The sequence below is a fragment of the Coptis chinensis genome, unplaced genomic scaffold, assembly GCF_015680905.1.
Source record: "Coptis chinensis isolate HL-2020 unplaced genomic scaffold, ASM1568090v1 utg3087_pilon_pilon, whole genome shotgun sequence".
Taxonomy (NCBI): domain Eukaryota; kingdom Viridiplantae; phylum Streptophyta; class Magnoliopsida; order Ranunculales; family Ranunculaceae; genus Coptis; species Coptis chinensis.
Genome location: NW_028238143.1, coordinates 42110 through 57664, shown reverse-complemented (window position 1 = coordinate 57664; position 15555 = coordinate 42110). Strand labels below are relative to the sequence as shown.

The 15555-nt window shown below is 39.1% G+C and overlaps 1 protein-coding gene and 1 long non-coding RNA gene across 2 annotated transcripts; one reads left to right on the top strand and one right to left on the bottom strand.

The window, feature by feature from the left end:
* Nucleotides 1-11445: 11445 nt before the first annotated feature.
* On the top strand, nt 11446-12102 carry LOC147473250 (putative protein FAR1-RELATED SEQUENCE 10). The gene has a single exon (XM_086587679.1). It carries the CDS (start codon nt 11446-11448, stop codon nt 12100-12102), a length of 657 nt encoding a protein of 218 aa, XP_086443805.1.
* Nucleotides 12103-12794: 692 nt separating this feature from the next.
* Nucleotides 12795-14222, bottom strand: LOC147473249 (uncharacterized). The gene is made up of 3 exons (XR_015210513.1): nt 13885-14222; nt 13688-13792; nt 12795-13583 (listed from the first exon to the last, which is right to left on the bottom strand). It is a non-coding gene; the product is annotated as an uncharacterized LOC147473249 (long non-coding RNA).
* Between the last annotated feature and the right edge of the window lie 1333 nt (nt 14223-15555).

Here is a 15555-nt window from a genome sequence, read left to right as displayed (position 1 = left end):
GGTCCAAATTATGCCGCTTTTGGACAAAGTCCAAACGGTTCGCCATGCCGCCGGGGACAAAGTCCAAACAGTCCAAACACGCCATTTTGACGCAAGTTCAAGTCCAAACAGACACGCCATTTTGACGCAAGTTCAAGTCCAAAGTTCATTTTTGACGCAAGTTCAAGTCCAAACACGCCATTTTGACGCAAGTTCAAGTCCAAAACCATTTTTGACGCAAGTTCAAGTCCAAAAACATGGCCATGCCATTTTAATGCAAGTTCAAGTCCAAAAACGGCATGACAAGTTCAAGTCCAACGCCATGACGCAAGTTCAAGTCCAAACACGCCACGCCGCCATTTTTGACGCAAGTTCAAGTCCAAACATTAACACGCCATTTTTGACGCAAGTTCAAGTCCAAACAGACACGCCATTTTTGACGCAAGTTCAAAGTCCAAACGAACACGCCATTTTGACGCAAGTTCAAGTCCAAACGCATTAACGCCATTTTGACGCAAGTCCAAAAGCCATTTTTCCAAGTTCAAGTCCAAAAACCATTTTTTGCAAGTTCAAAGTCCAAACGGCATGGCCACACCGTTTTGACTTTGTCCCAAACGGTAATGGCCACACCGCTTTGTCCTTAGTACCAAACGGGTGGCTATGCCGTTTTGGGGACAAAGTCCAAACGGTGGCCATGCCTTTTGGGGACAAAGTCCAAACAGACACGCCTTTTTTTTGCAAGTTCAAAGTCCAAACGACATGGGCACCGTTTGGTTTTAGTCTCAAACGGCATGGCCACACCGCTTTGGTACTAAGGACAAACGGTGTGGCCATGCCGCTTTGACTTTGAACTGCAAAAAAAATGGTGTCCGTTTTGACTTTGTATTAAACGGCATGGCTGCATCGTTTTGACTTTGTCCAAAACGGCTGGCCACACCGTTTGGAACTAAGGCCAAACGGTGTGGCCATGCCGTTTTGGACAAAGTCCAAACGGTCTGGCCATGCCGTTTGGGACAAAGTCCAAACAGACACGCCATTTTTGACGCAAGTTCGAAGTCCAAACAGACACGCCATTTTTTACGCAAGTTCGAAGTCCAAACAGACACGCCATGCCGTTTTCTAATGCAAGTTCGAAGTCCAAACAGACACGACACGCCATGACGCAAGTTCAACCGATCAAGCAATGTAAGCATTTCAACCGATCAAGCAATGTATGGCTCATGCTCGCTAAGATACGAAATTAGACAACCAATTTGTATACAAGCATTACTTTGTTATAATGCTTGTATACAACCAATCAGATGGCTAGAACATTTAATATAATTGTAGCTAATTTACTCGTATAGCCAGATAGCAGATAGGACACATTTTCTCTTTGAAAATTACCTCTTCAATATACTAAATAAGCCCGAGTGAGAATGCCAAGCTTTCCGGATCATAATTTCAAGATGGTGATCGTATACTATCAAGGTCTTACTCTTATTCCTTGCCAATCTTATTAATGAATTCATCACATGAACAAGGTTGATAATGCCCCGTAATCCCTATACATCACCGCCACTACGGGGTTTAATCACCCGTAGATTGGGGGCAGAAAGCATATATGGAAACATACATCCACGAGAAATAATTCAGTTATAAGACCATCGAATCCGATTGTGATTACAAAACGTAAGGAAGAATTGTACTTCCATTATTTCAAAGTAAAACATGAGTCCACAAACCAAGTAAAAGCCGGATTATCATATTTTTACATATTGATCAAGAACATAAAACCATATGGAGGTATCGGTTACAAATGTCTTAACCCTTTCTTTGGTAATTTTACACCTAAAGATAATCTTTGACAAAACCGAAAATAACAGACTTCGACAAAGACTCTATCATTAATAACCTTTTCCCTACCAAATTTTACGGCTTTCATCATGCTATTATTATACCGCCGAGAGCACCCCCAAACGGGTGCAACATCGCGATCAATTTCATCACCGCCCTCCATTTCGAAAGCTACAAACAAAGATAACATAAAATTCAAATTTCAAATGCAAAATCATGATTTCTAAGATTTTCATATATATGCCATTGTCCAAAAATATCAAACTCATAGTTTGGGAAATTATCGCCATGAGAAGTGGCAGTTTCACATCGAGTAGACTAACTACACTCTAGACCCCGTAAATACATTAAGTAATTGCCGTGATCATGAGAAACACCAATCGCTACATGACCTAATCAAGACTTAACACTATCATATTTAAGTGGATCAGAATGGACAATTTGCCAAACTAGCTATGTTTTCTAAGACCCTAGCAAGTCCTCAAACTTTGTCGTTATATGTCTACTAAGAAAAGATCCAACTAATGTGAAAAGGTGCTAAGTTCCTCCTTTTTTAAGCATAAAACACTATTGTTGATGCCATTGAACAGCCGGGTGTCTATTTCAAACTCAAAAGTGGTGGTGGACACACCAAAACAAGATATATGGCCACAAGCCGCAATCCTATGCTCAACACACCAAAACAAGATATATGGCCACTAAACCCTAAACCCTAAACTAACCAAACTCAACATACCTAAATCCTATGCTCCTTCACGATATCGTCCGCCAATGAACTTGCACCGGGTCAAATTGTATGCCTCCATGAACTCGTTTTGTGCATCCTCTCGAATCGCAGTCCCACCCAATTGCAGGCCTTGATTGAAAAGTTTAGAAATTTCATCGACGACGGGGTGCTGTCAAAATTAAAACACAAAACTACATTAGTATATACATTTACATTTATAAAATACCAAAACAAAACAAAACAAAACAAAAATTAACGTTGTAAGATATTAACTCACCAGATTATGATATGGAAGACTCTGTAGGGAGTAGTGACTAAGATGATCGTGGTTTATCATTCTCATATGACTATTGTTTTCGCATCAACTCATGTATCTACTAACACACTCCCATGGATAAGACGGAATGGGTCCGCGATTGTTCAAGTTGAATCAAGTGATTCTCGCCAATTACTCCAAAGAAGAAGACGAATATTAAATTTTACATCATACCCAAGGTCCGAAGTAGTTCGCCGAGCTCTTTTGGTTTTGGGGATCCGAGGGTACAAACTGCATATGACCTAACCGACGACGACAACCCTCGCAGAACATTGTAATCGCTTCGACATTATCAAGAAAGCATATAAATCCCTCGAAAAATGCTATTTCATCCACCGCCGTAGCTCGGACTTCAACATGTGGATACCATTCAACCCGCCAAATAGCATATGATCGAGGAAATTAATCATTAATCACATACTAATAATATTAATTAATAAATAAAACTATTTACATACAAAAATACTTACATCGGTACAAGTCATATTATCAATGGTGGCTCGGTATACTTCAATGCAAAATTGTTGTGCTAGCATAAAAGATTGAGTAATCGAAAGTACCTATTAGCACGGGACATGCTCAAATGATAGTCCCTCATTTGGGTATGGCCCTAACACCGGAAGTACTCATAAATCCATGCCTACATTAATATAGACACCGAAGTTAATATTGTAATAGATAGATAAAATTGACATTGAAAAGAAAAACAAAAAACTAATACCGTAGGAGAGTGAAATAGCCCGAAACACCCTTCACCTTGGCACTTGTGGCAGTCCCAAGACCCTCGCATAAGTAAGCCAAGAAGGTCGCACCCCACGCCGTAGTCTCTCGATCTCGCAAATTTCAAAGCAGCCTCAGATAACAAACGGGAACCTAGTTCCGTGACGGTGTCGGTAAAGGCGGTACATCCAAAGAAAAATAATGATAAGCTCTCACAAAGAAACCGCAGACCTCTTTTTTGGGTTGACGCTTCTTCACAACAACCCCATTTTCATCACGTGAAATCTTCATCTCTTACCTTCCCAAAGAAACCGCTTCATCAAGAAATCCATCCTAACTTTGAAGTGAACTTATTGGATTTCATCTCCAGATCTATCTTATCCATGGGTATGCCAAGATTTTTGTGGAGAAGTCTTTTTGTTCTGTTTCAAGGTCAAATCGTGTCCCTACCACCGCTTTGCCTCTCGATCGAACTCCTAAGAGTTGGGAAACATCGCCCAACGGATTGTCATCTCGCCCCCACAAGATATGAAACGGTTGGTCTCTCGATGCCACCTCTCCACAAACGCAGAGACCAACACAGATCCCGATGCCTCAGATACACCTAAGACCGAGAGCACATAAGCCGGTCCTTTGAAGCTCCACGTGAAAAGTAGAACAACCAACACTCTCCTCGATATCCCATCAGACTAACTTGTTGAGGTGCCCATGGCACTTCAACACCCCTCGCCCCCTTAAAACAACAAAAACTTAGTATTAATGTATGCACAAGTTTCAGAATACAAAATTTAAATACTAATAGACACTATATGATAATATTACCTGCCCCTCCCAAACATCGCGAGCCACGTGCACTGATAGATAGTCATACAATAGATGTGACACACGAGGGCCACCTCCATAAACACCTCTCTCGAACTCCAAGTCATTGTTGGACTTTCTCACAATATTCACCGGAGGTGCTGTGCATGTGGACTCGTGGACTTCCCTCCTCCTCCTCCTCCCTCCTCCTCCTCCTCCTCCTCCTCCTCATCCTCCTCCGTCCCCTCCTCCTCAGCGTCATCAACACCCTCTTCGTCATCTTCTTCATCATCACCTACAGCTACACTCTTCCCACGATCCATATTTACATCATCTACATCTACATCTTCATCTTCATCTAAATCTAAATCTAAATCTACATCTACATCTACATCTAAATCTACATCACTCATAATTGTTTGCTTTCTTCTCTTTTGATTTCCTAACTCTACACCACTTACTACATTACTGGGATCATCCGCTTTCCGATCCCCTCTACGGACTGATGCCGAGGTAGTTGTTGCCCTTTCTCTCTTTTTCTCAGGCTCCTCGCGACCCGAACTACTACTCCCCCCACCTAACAACTTCTTAGCACCCGTGAAAACACTTTTTGCTGCATTCTTCACATTCAGATTCTTTGTTCGAGGCATTGCTACAAAATAAATAGGAGTTAAAAATAAGACATTCAACTAATTCAAATTGTTGCAATACCAACGTGAAAAAACAAATAACGAAATAAGGCGGTGTGCATGCCAATCTATATCTAAGGTGTGCATGTATTTCTAGGCCATTTACCCGAGCTTGCTTGGCTTTCAAAATGGATTGAAGGGATAGACCTTCTTCTGTTAATCTTAGGTGTTTTTTGTTTAGTTGAGGAGGACTATAATGCAAAAATGATCGAAATGATGGCTGGAAAGGGAGGAGAAAACAATTCAAATGGATAGCATGCCGAAAAATGATCTACTATTATTATAAGAGGGGCCGCCTCTTTCTTAAGTTATAGCATCGTTTGAATGGACGTAACGACAAGAGCTTGATTCGACTCACTTACGTTTTGGATATGTCGGCAAGTCCAATACGCAGACAAAAAGAAAGAAGTTGGACCCCAAAGACCACCGCCGTTTGCATTTCATCTCAAGAAAGATGAAATAAGCATTTACTTTTTTGCTTTGGCAAAGACTACTCGCCGCGGGTAGACTTTTCTAGCTTTATTGTCGGGCTCTAAGCCTACCACTTTGAAAACCTAACCTTCGCTCGATAGAGCTAACCCCTTTGATATGAAAGTTTTCCAACCCACCCGAGAGGAGAGCTAGGAACCTAAGGAAATAAATTCAATTGGCTCTACATCATCCGGAACTAAATAAGCTTCGGGTCTTAATTTCAATTCTAATCCGCGATATAGAATTAGAACCGGGCTATCCCATGATCGTGATTTGATCATCATTATAGCGCGGAGAAACCACGCCTTTTATGACGAAAGGGGAGCATTATGTATGGAAGAAATTAGGATCAATACACCCGGTCATCGGAAGATATTCTGAAAAGCTTAGTGCAATTAAGCACTTTAATTCTAATAAAGGGTGCGATCAATTGGAATGATTTGATTGGGACTTAGAATTTAGAACCTTTTTGCATGGTGATTTAGAAGAATTCAAAACTCGGACAAATTCAACGAACTCAACTCAGATCTACTTGCATAAAGTGCTTAGTAGAGTCCTTGCCTTGCTTGCTTCGGGTATCCCTAAGAAAGACGATATCAACAAAGGTGAGATCGATTGATTGAATTAATCAAATAATTCAATTAATTAGGGCTTGCTTCGAATGAGCTATCGGGCCTTATCGCTTGCTTGGTCCCCACGCCCGGGTGGGAGGTAATGTCGAGCTCTGCTTCCTAGCGGAAGGAGTAGCTAGTCATTGTTGCTATGCCGTGTTTTACGATTTGTAGCTGGGTTGGGTTTAGAATGAATAGCAAAGGGAATGAATCAAACAAATTTCCGGCGAAGAAGGCCTCGATCCGAGGTTGAGTTTGAAGTTCGATTGATAAAACATACGGGGCATAGGATGGATAGGCCTCAACCGAAGACAAAATGCAAAAGCCCATTCTCGTGCACGCCAAGGTAGGGTTCAGATCTCATCATGCCTTGTTGCTTACTTTAACCGACCCCACTCACCGCCCTCATTCTCATTTGTTGTTTGCCACTCCACTACTTCTCAAAGCGTGATTAGAAGCTATTCAAACTATTGAACTAGCTCCTCGCTTAAGATCTCAAAGTAGCCTCACACATAGTAAGTCCTTTTGCCTATCCGGCTAAGCTTAAGGTCACCACTTTGCTTTCTTGAGCTAGCGACCTATCCTATAGCAGCCTTCAAGCGGTAGGTCCTTCCTTTTAGTACTCCGGTTTGCAATTGAATTAGACACTTTGACTTGCAGATGAGGGAGTCGACTTGGCACTTTCAGATTCGGGTTGGGAACTAGACTGCCCAAGGAAATGAAGTCCAGTCCGGTTGACGGTACTACATGGCGGGAAGACTCGAGTGAGTACAATCGGATGCGGGAAGCCAGCCATGAGCTTCACAAGTCCTATGCTTCGTGCCAAGGTATCTCAAAACTAGAAGTAAAACTACTCCTCAAAACTAACGGATTGTGAGCAAGCCTAAGCCGATAGCTCGTGGCTCATGCTTCTTTCTGACCATTATCATTATCATTCCGTTCGGCAAAGATCCGTAGTTTCCTCCTTCAGACTAGTAGAGGCCACTTCAAGCCTTCGAAATGAGAAAGTGCACTACTGAAGAAGCAATGGAAGGGACCCCGCCTACTTCAAGCTCACAGCCAAGCTCACACCACTAGGCCCCCTTCTCTAAAGTCGGCTCAACGGAATCGATAGTCTAGTCCTCTACGGAATGAAATGCATATTCAACTAGAAAACATCCCGCATCAAAACACGATATCCTTCCTACCCCCTCGACCCCCTAAAGGTTCATTCCCTCTCAGACAGGTGGACTGGTCAAGACTCAAAAGTACCGCTTCCTTTAGCTCCCTCTAGCTTTTTTGGTCGGCTCTTGGCCAACTATGGCTTTGAAGCCTACTTATTTATCTCCCCGAACCTAGTAAACTCAAGACGCCATTAGCTTCTTAATAGGTTCCACACCGACTCCGTTTGTTTGTAATGGCCCCCTTACTCGCCCCTATTGTTTTCTAAGCCTCGTTTGTTTGGGCTAGTGTAGTTTCTTTTCTCGAATCTATATTAGGTTGGTTTGCGATGCAGGTCAAAGATCCCATCCAGTAGTTTTCTAGGTGTAGGGCGGCTTCAAAGCCCTGTTTGCTTCCCTCTTATGCCTTCTTTGCCTATTGCACGGTATCGAGTCCCTTCCCCTCTTCCCAAGCTTCTTTTTATGCCACAAAGACTCCTAAAGTAGAAACAGATTCTTGTATAGCGATTGCTATTTTTACTTGAGTCAATTCAAGCGTTTTTTAAACCCCCCGGTGAGATCGTGCAAGATCATTATATCATAAGAGAAGAAAGAAAGGAGTAGGTTCTACCACCCTTAGTCTTCTGTTGCTATATTTACATACTATTTCCTCATCCCGCTATTCCTCGACTTTAGGAAGGAATGGGTCGGCCGGGCGGGAAGGGTAAAGATCCTCCCTCCATTTGCATATATAGGATAAATGACCCCAGACTACCATCGATCGAACCGGCGATGGCATTGATCCAACACCTTTACCTTGGTGGGATAAGATCTAGGGAACCTTAGAAAGGTCTCCGTTTACATGATCAGTAATATAATGAATGAATCATAGAAAAGATTAAAGAATGAATTATACTCTTCTGTCCAACAGCGAACCGCGGACGCTAAAGGAAAGGCATTGGAACTCTGACAGAATTTAGAACTCTGACAGAATTTAAAACTCTGACAGAGTTCAAAACTCTGACAGAGTTCACCGAACTCTGACAGAGTTCACCGAACTCTGACAGAAACCTCAACAAAGTCCTAAGAATTGTATTATTATTAATTGTATGGGCTTAAACATGCAGTTAAACTTATCCATCTACTTCTTTACCAAAAAAATATCAATCATCTTAATACCTTGATTTTAACTAATCATTGTTTTCCCGAATTCTTCCACAGTAGGATTGTGTAGTTTGTTGAGTAGTACCAACTACTAACTGTAGGTCCTATGTATGGAATTCGATTGGAGGATGTATTCTTAATATTGAAACAGAAATGTCTGTTGGATGGCAGAGTTAAGGCTTAGCCATAATTATCAATTTATAATAGATAATGTGAAGATGAGTATAGCATTAGTGACGAGTGATGAAACGTACAAACCTTAACATTTTTTCTTTCTCTTTCACCGAACAAAACAAAAAATCCAAAAGCAAAGGAAGAAAATAAAAATGCATTCATAATATACTTTCATTTTAAAATTTGTCTTAGTAGCCGAGGAGTTTACAATGCAAAATCCTCTCGCATAACTTCTTCCGTTACGCTAAATTATTAATTCAAAATCAATAATGAAAATAAGCATGATTTATTCTCTCTAATAGTAACTTAACTCAACATCTATTTTAGCTAAACCGTGTGTTTACTCTTTTGTATCTTGTCATGTAATTCATCAACAGGGAAAGTACAAAATGGGTGTCTAGAATTCAAAAGAATTGAATCAAACATAACATTATATATATATAAAAAAAAAGATAGAAAGATAGAACAGTAACCTTTATTCGAAACAGAGCTATATATTTATTTTGAATCAAGCAAGATCTCCGGTCGATATGGCCTCAAATAAAAATCTAGTGATATCAACAGGAGAGACAATAAGTTCATAACTTCATTGTTTGATTTAATGATTTATTTATTTTGAACTTGGATAAACATAACATTGATGTCTATGTCTCCATTTCTATAAATCGAAAAAATTAAAAATATAAATAACTTAAACAGTCAAAAATCCCAATGTACATAAACAGTGTAAATAACTTAAACATCGAAACTCTGACAGAGTTAACCAAATATGCTACTTCACCGAACTCTGTCAGAGTTCAAAACTCTGACAGAATTCAAAACTCTGACAGAATTCAGAACTCTGATAGAGTTCAAAACTCTGACATAATTCAAAACTCTGACAGAATTCACCAAACTCTGACAGAATTTAGAACTCTGACAGAATTCACCGAACTCTGACAGAGTTCAAAGTTCAAAACTCGACGATGTAATTCATCGAACTTAGAATTTAGAACTCTGACAGAGTTCAAAACTCTGACAGAGTTCAAAACTCTGACAGAGTTCAAAACTCTGACAGAGTTCACCGAACTCTGACAGAATTTAGAACTCTGACAGAGTTCAAAACTCTGACAGAGTTCACCGAACTCTGACAGAATTTAGAACTCTGACAGAGTTCAAAACTCTGACAGAATTCAAAACTCTGACAGAATTCACCGAACTCTGACAGAATTTAGAACTCTGACAGAATTCACCGAACTCTGACAGAGTTCATCAAATATGCTAACACCTAATTAAACACATTTAGCTCCTTGAACTGCTAAGCATGAGAGTAAGACACGATTCAAAGCAGCTTAAAACGACTCTAAAGCTAATACAAATAGGGGTGGTGTCGAGTATTCAAGGATATTGGATAGGTTAGTTGTTGCTTCTAGTCATATTGCATTTGGATCTTCCAAATAATACAGTAAGCAAAATGCTCGAATCCAATATTTCTATCAGTTATTAGTTGTTGCTTCTAGTCATGTGACATAGATGCAAGTTAAATCACATCCACTTCATAAGTAAATTTACATTCTTAAAACAAAAAGAATATTACCGGGTTTAATTTTATTACTTAATAAGGTTCAGTTTAATATAAGTTAAAGATATATGAAATGCTATCGAGAAAAAGGAAGTATCATGCCGCTTCTAACCTTTTTGATTTCAACGCGAAGCGCATCGAGCCACCAAAAATATACCATACAACAAAAAATAACCTTTTTAGAACCTAACAACATAAACGGAAAACAGATCTAAATTAGATGTGGTGAATTAGACCAAGAAGTTCACATACCGCAAAGAAAAGAAGAGATGGAAATCAAATCGACAAAGCAATATATGGTTGTTTTTGTAGATCGCCGGATTAGTCGATCCCTCTCTTTTTGGTTAGATCGGTCTCTTTTTGGTTAGATCGGTCTCTTGGTCTTAATTTTTGGTTAGATCGGTTTTGAATTTCGGTTTTTGTTAGATCGGTTTGAACTCTTTGGTGAAGATTTTTTTTTTTTTTAAGAGAAGATCGGTTTTTTTTTTTTTAAGAGAAGATGATGAAATATCGAAATATCGGTAAATATCGAAGAATTTGGTGAATTAGATCCAAGATCTAGAGAGGGCTCGATCGGACGGCTCAAATGAAGAGTGAGATAAGGGTGGCACTCTAAGAGTGGCACCCTAGACAAACCCGATATATATATATATATATATATATATATATATATATATATATATATATATATATATATATATATATATATATATATATATCGGGCAGGCTAGAGAGACAGCAACATTTCGGACAGCATCTAAACAGCAAAAACTCGTCCGTTGGATCATAATCAGATCAATATCAAGATGGAAATGCGATCTTTCAAAATTTTGGTGAAAACAGCGATATTTCGAAATTTGGGTGGTTTCGAAATTCTCCCCCTACGAAGGGTTTGGGTTTCCAATTTCTAAACAACAAAATCAAACCCAAAATCATCAACAACGAAATCATCAACAACAAAATCAAACTACCGAAATCATCATCAACAAAATCAAACCACAGAAAAACCCAAAATCAATACCCAAAAATCCAAAATTCAAAACCCCTTATTTTCGAAGTTCATGGGCGAAGTAGTATATGGTATGTTGAATTTCAGTTGTTAGCTTTGTTTTTTAACTTGTTAGCTAGTATTTCAAACCCAAAATTTATAAATGGAGTCAATGGGAGATAATGTAACAACCGGTATCGACAATGACGTAAGTTGTTGGGTCTTCGTCGAATAAATCTCCGGATAGAATAGTTGCTCCGTTTGAAGGTATGGTTTTTAGTAGTGTTGACAACGCAAAGACATACTACAGACAATATGGTCAACAAGAGGGATTTGAGATTCGTGTTCGGTCGACAGATTGGAAAACCGGTGTGGATTTGGCTAGGGGTTGTTTAATAGTTTGTTCACGTGAAGGGATCCATAACAAGAAAGAAGTGGGCGAAGTGAGTGTTTCTAGAAATACTAGCACTGTCAAGTGTAGTTGCCCCGCTAGAATGCGTGTTACAAAAAGAAAACACGATGATATATACTATGTAAGCTGCGTTGAAAATGACCATAGCCACGGTTTGGTTAGTCCAGCAAAGAGAATTCTCATGAGATCGAATAAAAATATGCCTGAAGCAGCGAAGAAGTTGACTGAGATTTTTGGTGAAAGTGGTTTACCTGTCGGTAAAGTTGCAACTGTTTTTAGTGGGGAAGAAGTTGGGTTTACAAAGAAGGATTGTTGGAACCACTATTATGGTTTGACTAGGAAGATGCCTAAAGAAGGTGATGCAATTGCCGTGCTTAAATATTTTTATCGCGAGGAGAAGAGTGCACGCGGATCCCCAGTTTTACTACGCGGTGTTTTGACTTGTTGGGAAGACTTCGGCACTTACAATGAATGTAGCTGGTGTTGTGAAAGATTGGTTATTGATGCAAGCTGAGTTCTGTCAAAGTTAAGGGTGTGTTCTATCAAAGTTTTCAGTTCTGTCAGAGTTAGGGTGTATTCTGTCAGAGTTTTCAGTTCTGTCAGAGTTAGGGTGTGTTCTGTCAGAGTTTTTAGTTTCAGTTCTGTCAGAGTTAGGGGTGTGTAATAGCTAATCTAATTTCGAATTTTGTATTGATGACCATACTATTGAATTTGGTATTTTGTATTTTGTATTGGCTGTCAAAGTTTTGGTGCAAGTTTTGGCTGTTGGTTTAGAATATTGGTTTCGAATATTGGTTTAGAATATTGATTAGCTAAAACTGATATTGCATATTGATTAGTTCTGTCAGAGAAAATTGATATTGCATATTGATTGATATTGGTTTAGTTCTGTCAGAGTTTATTTTGAACTGATCATAACAAGTTAGAGTAGCCTTTAGTTCTGTCAGAGCAGCCTTAAGTTCCTTAACAACTTCTGTCAGAGTTGAGTTTCGAACTGGACATATGAGAAGCAATTTCTGTCAGATGTTTCGAACTGCCCATATTGGTTTTTGGTGTATATCGAATTTTGGTTATTCCTGTCAGAGTTTATTTTGAACTTCAATGAATCTGTGATGGCTAGAAGCACCTATTTCTCATGCCTGACATTGTTGAGTTTAAGTTTGTCTCAAATCTAGTAATCCAAAATGGTACACTAAAGCAAGAAAAGAAACAGAAATGTCAGAGTCATTTTATCTTATTCCATGATACCACAACTTTACAAAAACAGAAATGTCAGAGTCATTCCAGAAACAGAAAAGAAACACTATCACTTCCTTACTTTGACCCATTTGAGACAATCCTCCAATCATCATATTCCATGATACCACATCTTTATCTGGCATCGTCTTGAATAAGTTTTGGGCCTCACCCAAGTTCTCATGCTTGACACACTGATGAATCATGGTGTTCCAGACTACAACATTTCTGGGAGACACCTCAAAAACAGACGTCGCGCACAATCAAAACTACCAGAGTCCACAAAATACCTGCCTTGCTAATATCTGCCTTGCTAATAAATCCATGCATTGTCTTTGCAATGTCCAAATTCCCTAACTGTGCACAAGCAGAAGCAATAGTTGCCAATGCTACTGAGTCAGGCATTATACCCGCTTCCCTCGTTTTCCTAAAAACACCCAAACCTTCTCTTGGACAATTTGCGCAAACATAAGCACGTATCATCGAAGTCCACAAAATCAGTTCACACATCTACACCCAACATAGAAACCAAGTAACACACTACAAACAAATTGACTACACTCATTTCCAAATTTTACAACATGTGCAACAGTCTCACCACCGGAATCGACCTCTACTAGAATTTTTTTTCCTTTGCCTTTGTCTTCTACTTTCTGCTGCTCTGGCCTGGCACTGTCACTGTTTTCTCTGATTGAGATACCTTCACTCCGTCTTTCTTCTTGGGGGCAGTCTTCCTTGAGGTGTCCCGCCCTACCACATCTGAGACATAGACTTGTTATGTCATGTTTCATAAACATTTTAGAAAACCTAAAAGCCCAAATTTCTATAAAGCATGCTTAAATCAGCGATTAGAGACTAAGTACCTAAACAAAGTTGTGCAAGTACAAACCCGGGATCCATGGCGTCAGCAATCTTTTGAATTGTTCTGGATGTAATAGAACAACGTTCTATGTTCAAGCTATAAAGGGCTGATGATGGAAACAGTATATGAACACAGAGGATTTTATAAGAAACTTAAAAACAAGTATTTTTTTCTTGTTATATAATAATAGTACTGTACCTTTGCAATTTACCAAAATAGTAGAAATAAGATCCACATGCGTCAGTAAGACGGTTTCCAGAGATGTTAAGCACTTCCAATCGAGCAAAAAATACCATATACTACTTCGCCCATGAACTTAAAAAATAAGGGGTTTTGAATTTTGGATTTTTGGGTATTGATTTTGGGTTTTTCGGTGGTTTGATTTTGTTGATGATGATTTTGGTAGTCTGATTTTGTTGTTGATGATTTTGTTGTTGATGATTTTGGGTTTGATTTTGTTGTTTAGAAATTGGAAACCCAAACCCTTCGTAGGGGGAGAATTTCGAAACCACCCAAATTTCGAAATATCGCTGTTTTCACCAAAATTTTGAAAGATCACATTTCCATCTTGATATTGATCTGATTATGATCCAACGGACGAGTTTTTGCTGTTTAGATGCTGTCCGAAATGTTGCTGTCTATATATATATATATATATATATAGGGTGCCACTCTTAGAGTGCCACCCTTATCTCACTCTCCTCTTGAGCCGTCGGATCCGACCTCTAGATCTGAAGATCTCAATGAGGGTAAATATGTATTTTCCTCATCATCTTCTCTATAAAAAAGAAAAAAAAAAACCGATCTTCACCAAAAAAAGAGACCGATCTAACCAAAAAAAGAGAGGGATCGACTAATCTGAGGGATCTACAAAAACAACCATATATTGCTTTGTCAGATTTGATTTCCATCTCGTGCGACTCTTCTTTTGCTGCGGTATGTGAACTTACTGGTCTAATTCACCACATCTAATTTAAGAAATGTTTTCCGTTTATGTTGTTAGGTTCTAAAAAGGTTATTTTTTGTTGCAGCGGTATATTTGGTGGCTCGGTTAATTTCAGCGTTGAAATCAAAAAGGATAGAAGCGATCGATACTTCTTTTTCGATAGCATTTCATATATCTTTAACTTATATTAAACTGAACCTTATTCGTAATAAAATTAAACCAGTAATATTCTTTTTTGTTTTAAGAATGTAAATTTGCTTATGAAGTGGATGTGATTTAACTTGCATCTATGTCATATGACTAGAAGCAACAACTAATAACTGATAGAAATATTGGATTCGAGCATTTTGCTTACTGTATTATTTGGAAGATCCAAATGCAATATGACTAGAAGCAACAACTAACCTATCCAATATCCTTGAATACTCGACACCACCCCTATTTGTATTAGCTTTAGAGTCGTTTTAACTGCTGCAACTGTGCAGCTACTCTTATGCTTAGCAGTTCAAGGAGCTAAATGTGTTTAATTAGGTGTTGGTGCAAGTCCAGTTCAAGGAGCTAAATGTGTTTAATTAGGTGTTAGCATATTTGATGAACTCTGTCAGAGTTCGGTTAATTCTGTCAGAGTTTTGAACTCTGTCAGAGTTCGGTGAATTCTGTCAGAGTTCTAAATTCTGTCAGAGTTCGGTGAATTCTGTCAGAGTGAGGGAAAAAGCCTTCTCAAACCTATCGACCATCCCGCAAGACAATTCGTTCTGAAAGGTTCATCGGTCATGACCTACACCCATTCCCATATTCTAATTTCATAGAAAGAAAGATAAAAAGGATCGCACGCTCACCTTCCAGCACGCCTTCCTGTTGCTCGCCGTAGAAAGCGGCTAATGTATCAACTAGCAACTATCCCCTCGTTATTTAAGGGATAA

What these genes read in the sequence shown, in the direction of transcription:
- LOC147473250 (XM_086587679.1), top strand. Translation starts at nt 11,446, where the DNA reads ATGGTTTTTAGTAGTGTTGACAACGCAAAGACATACTACAGACAATAT.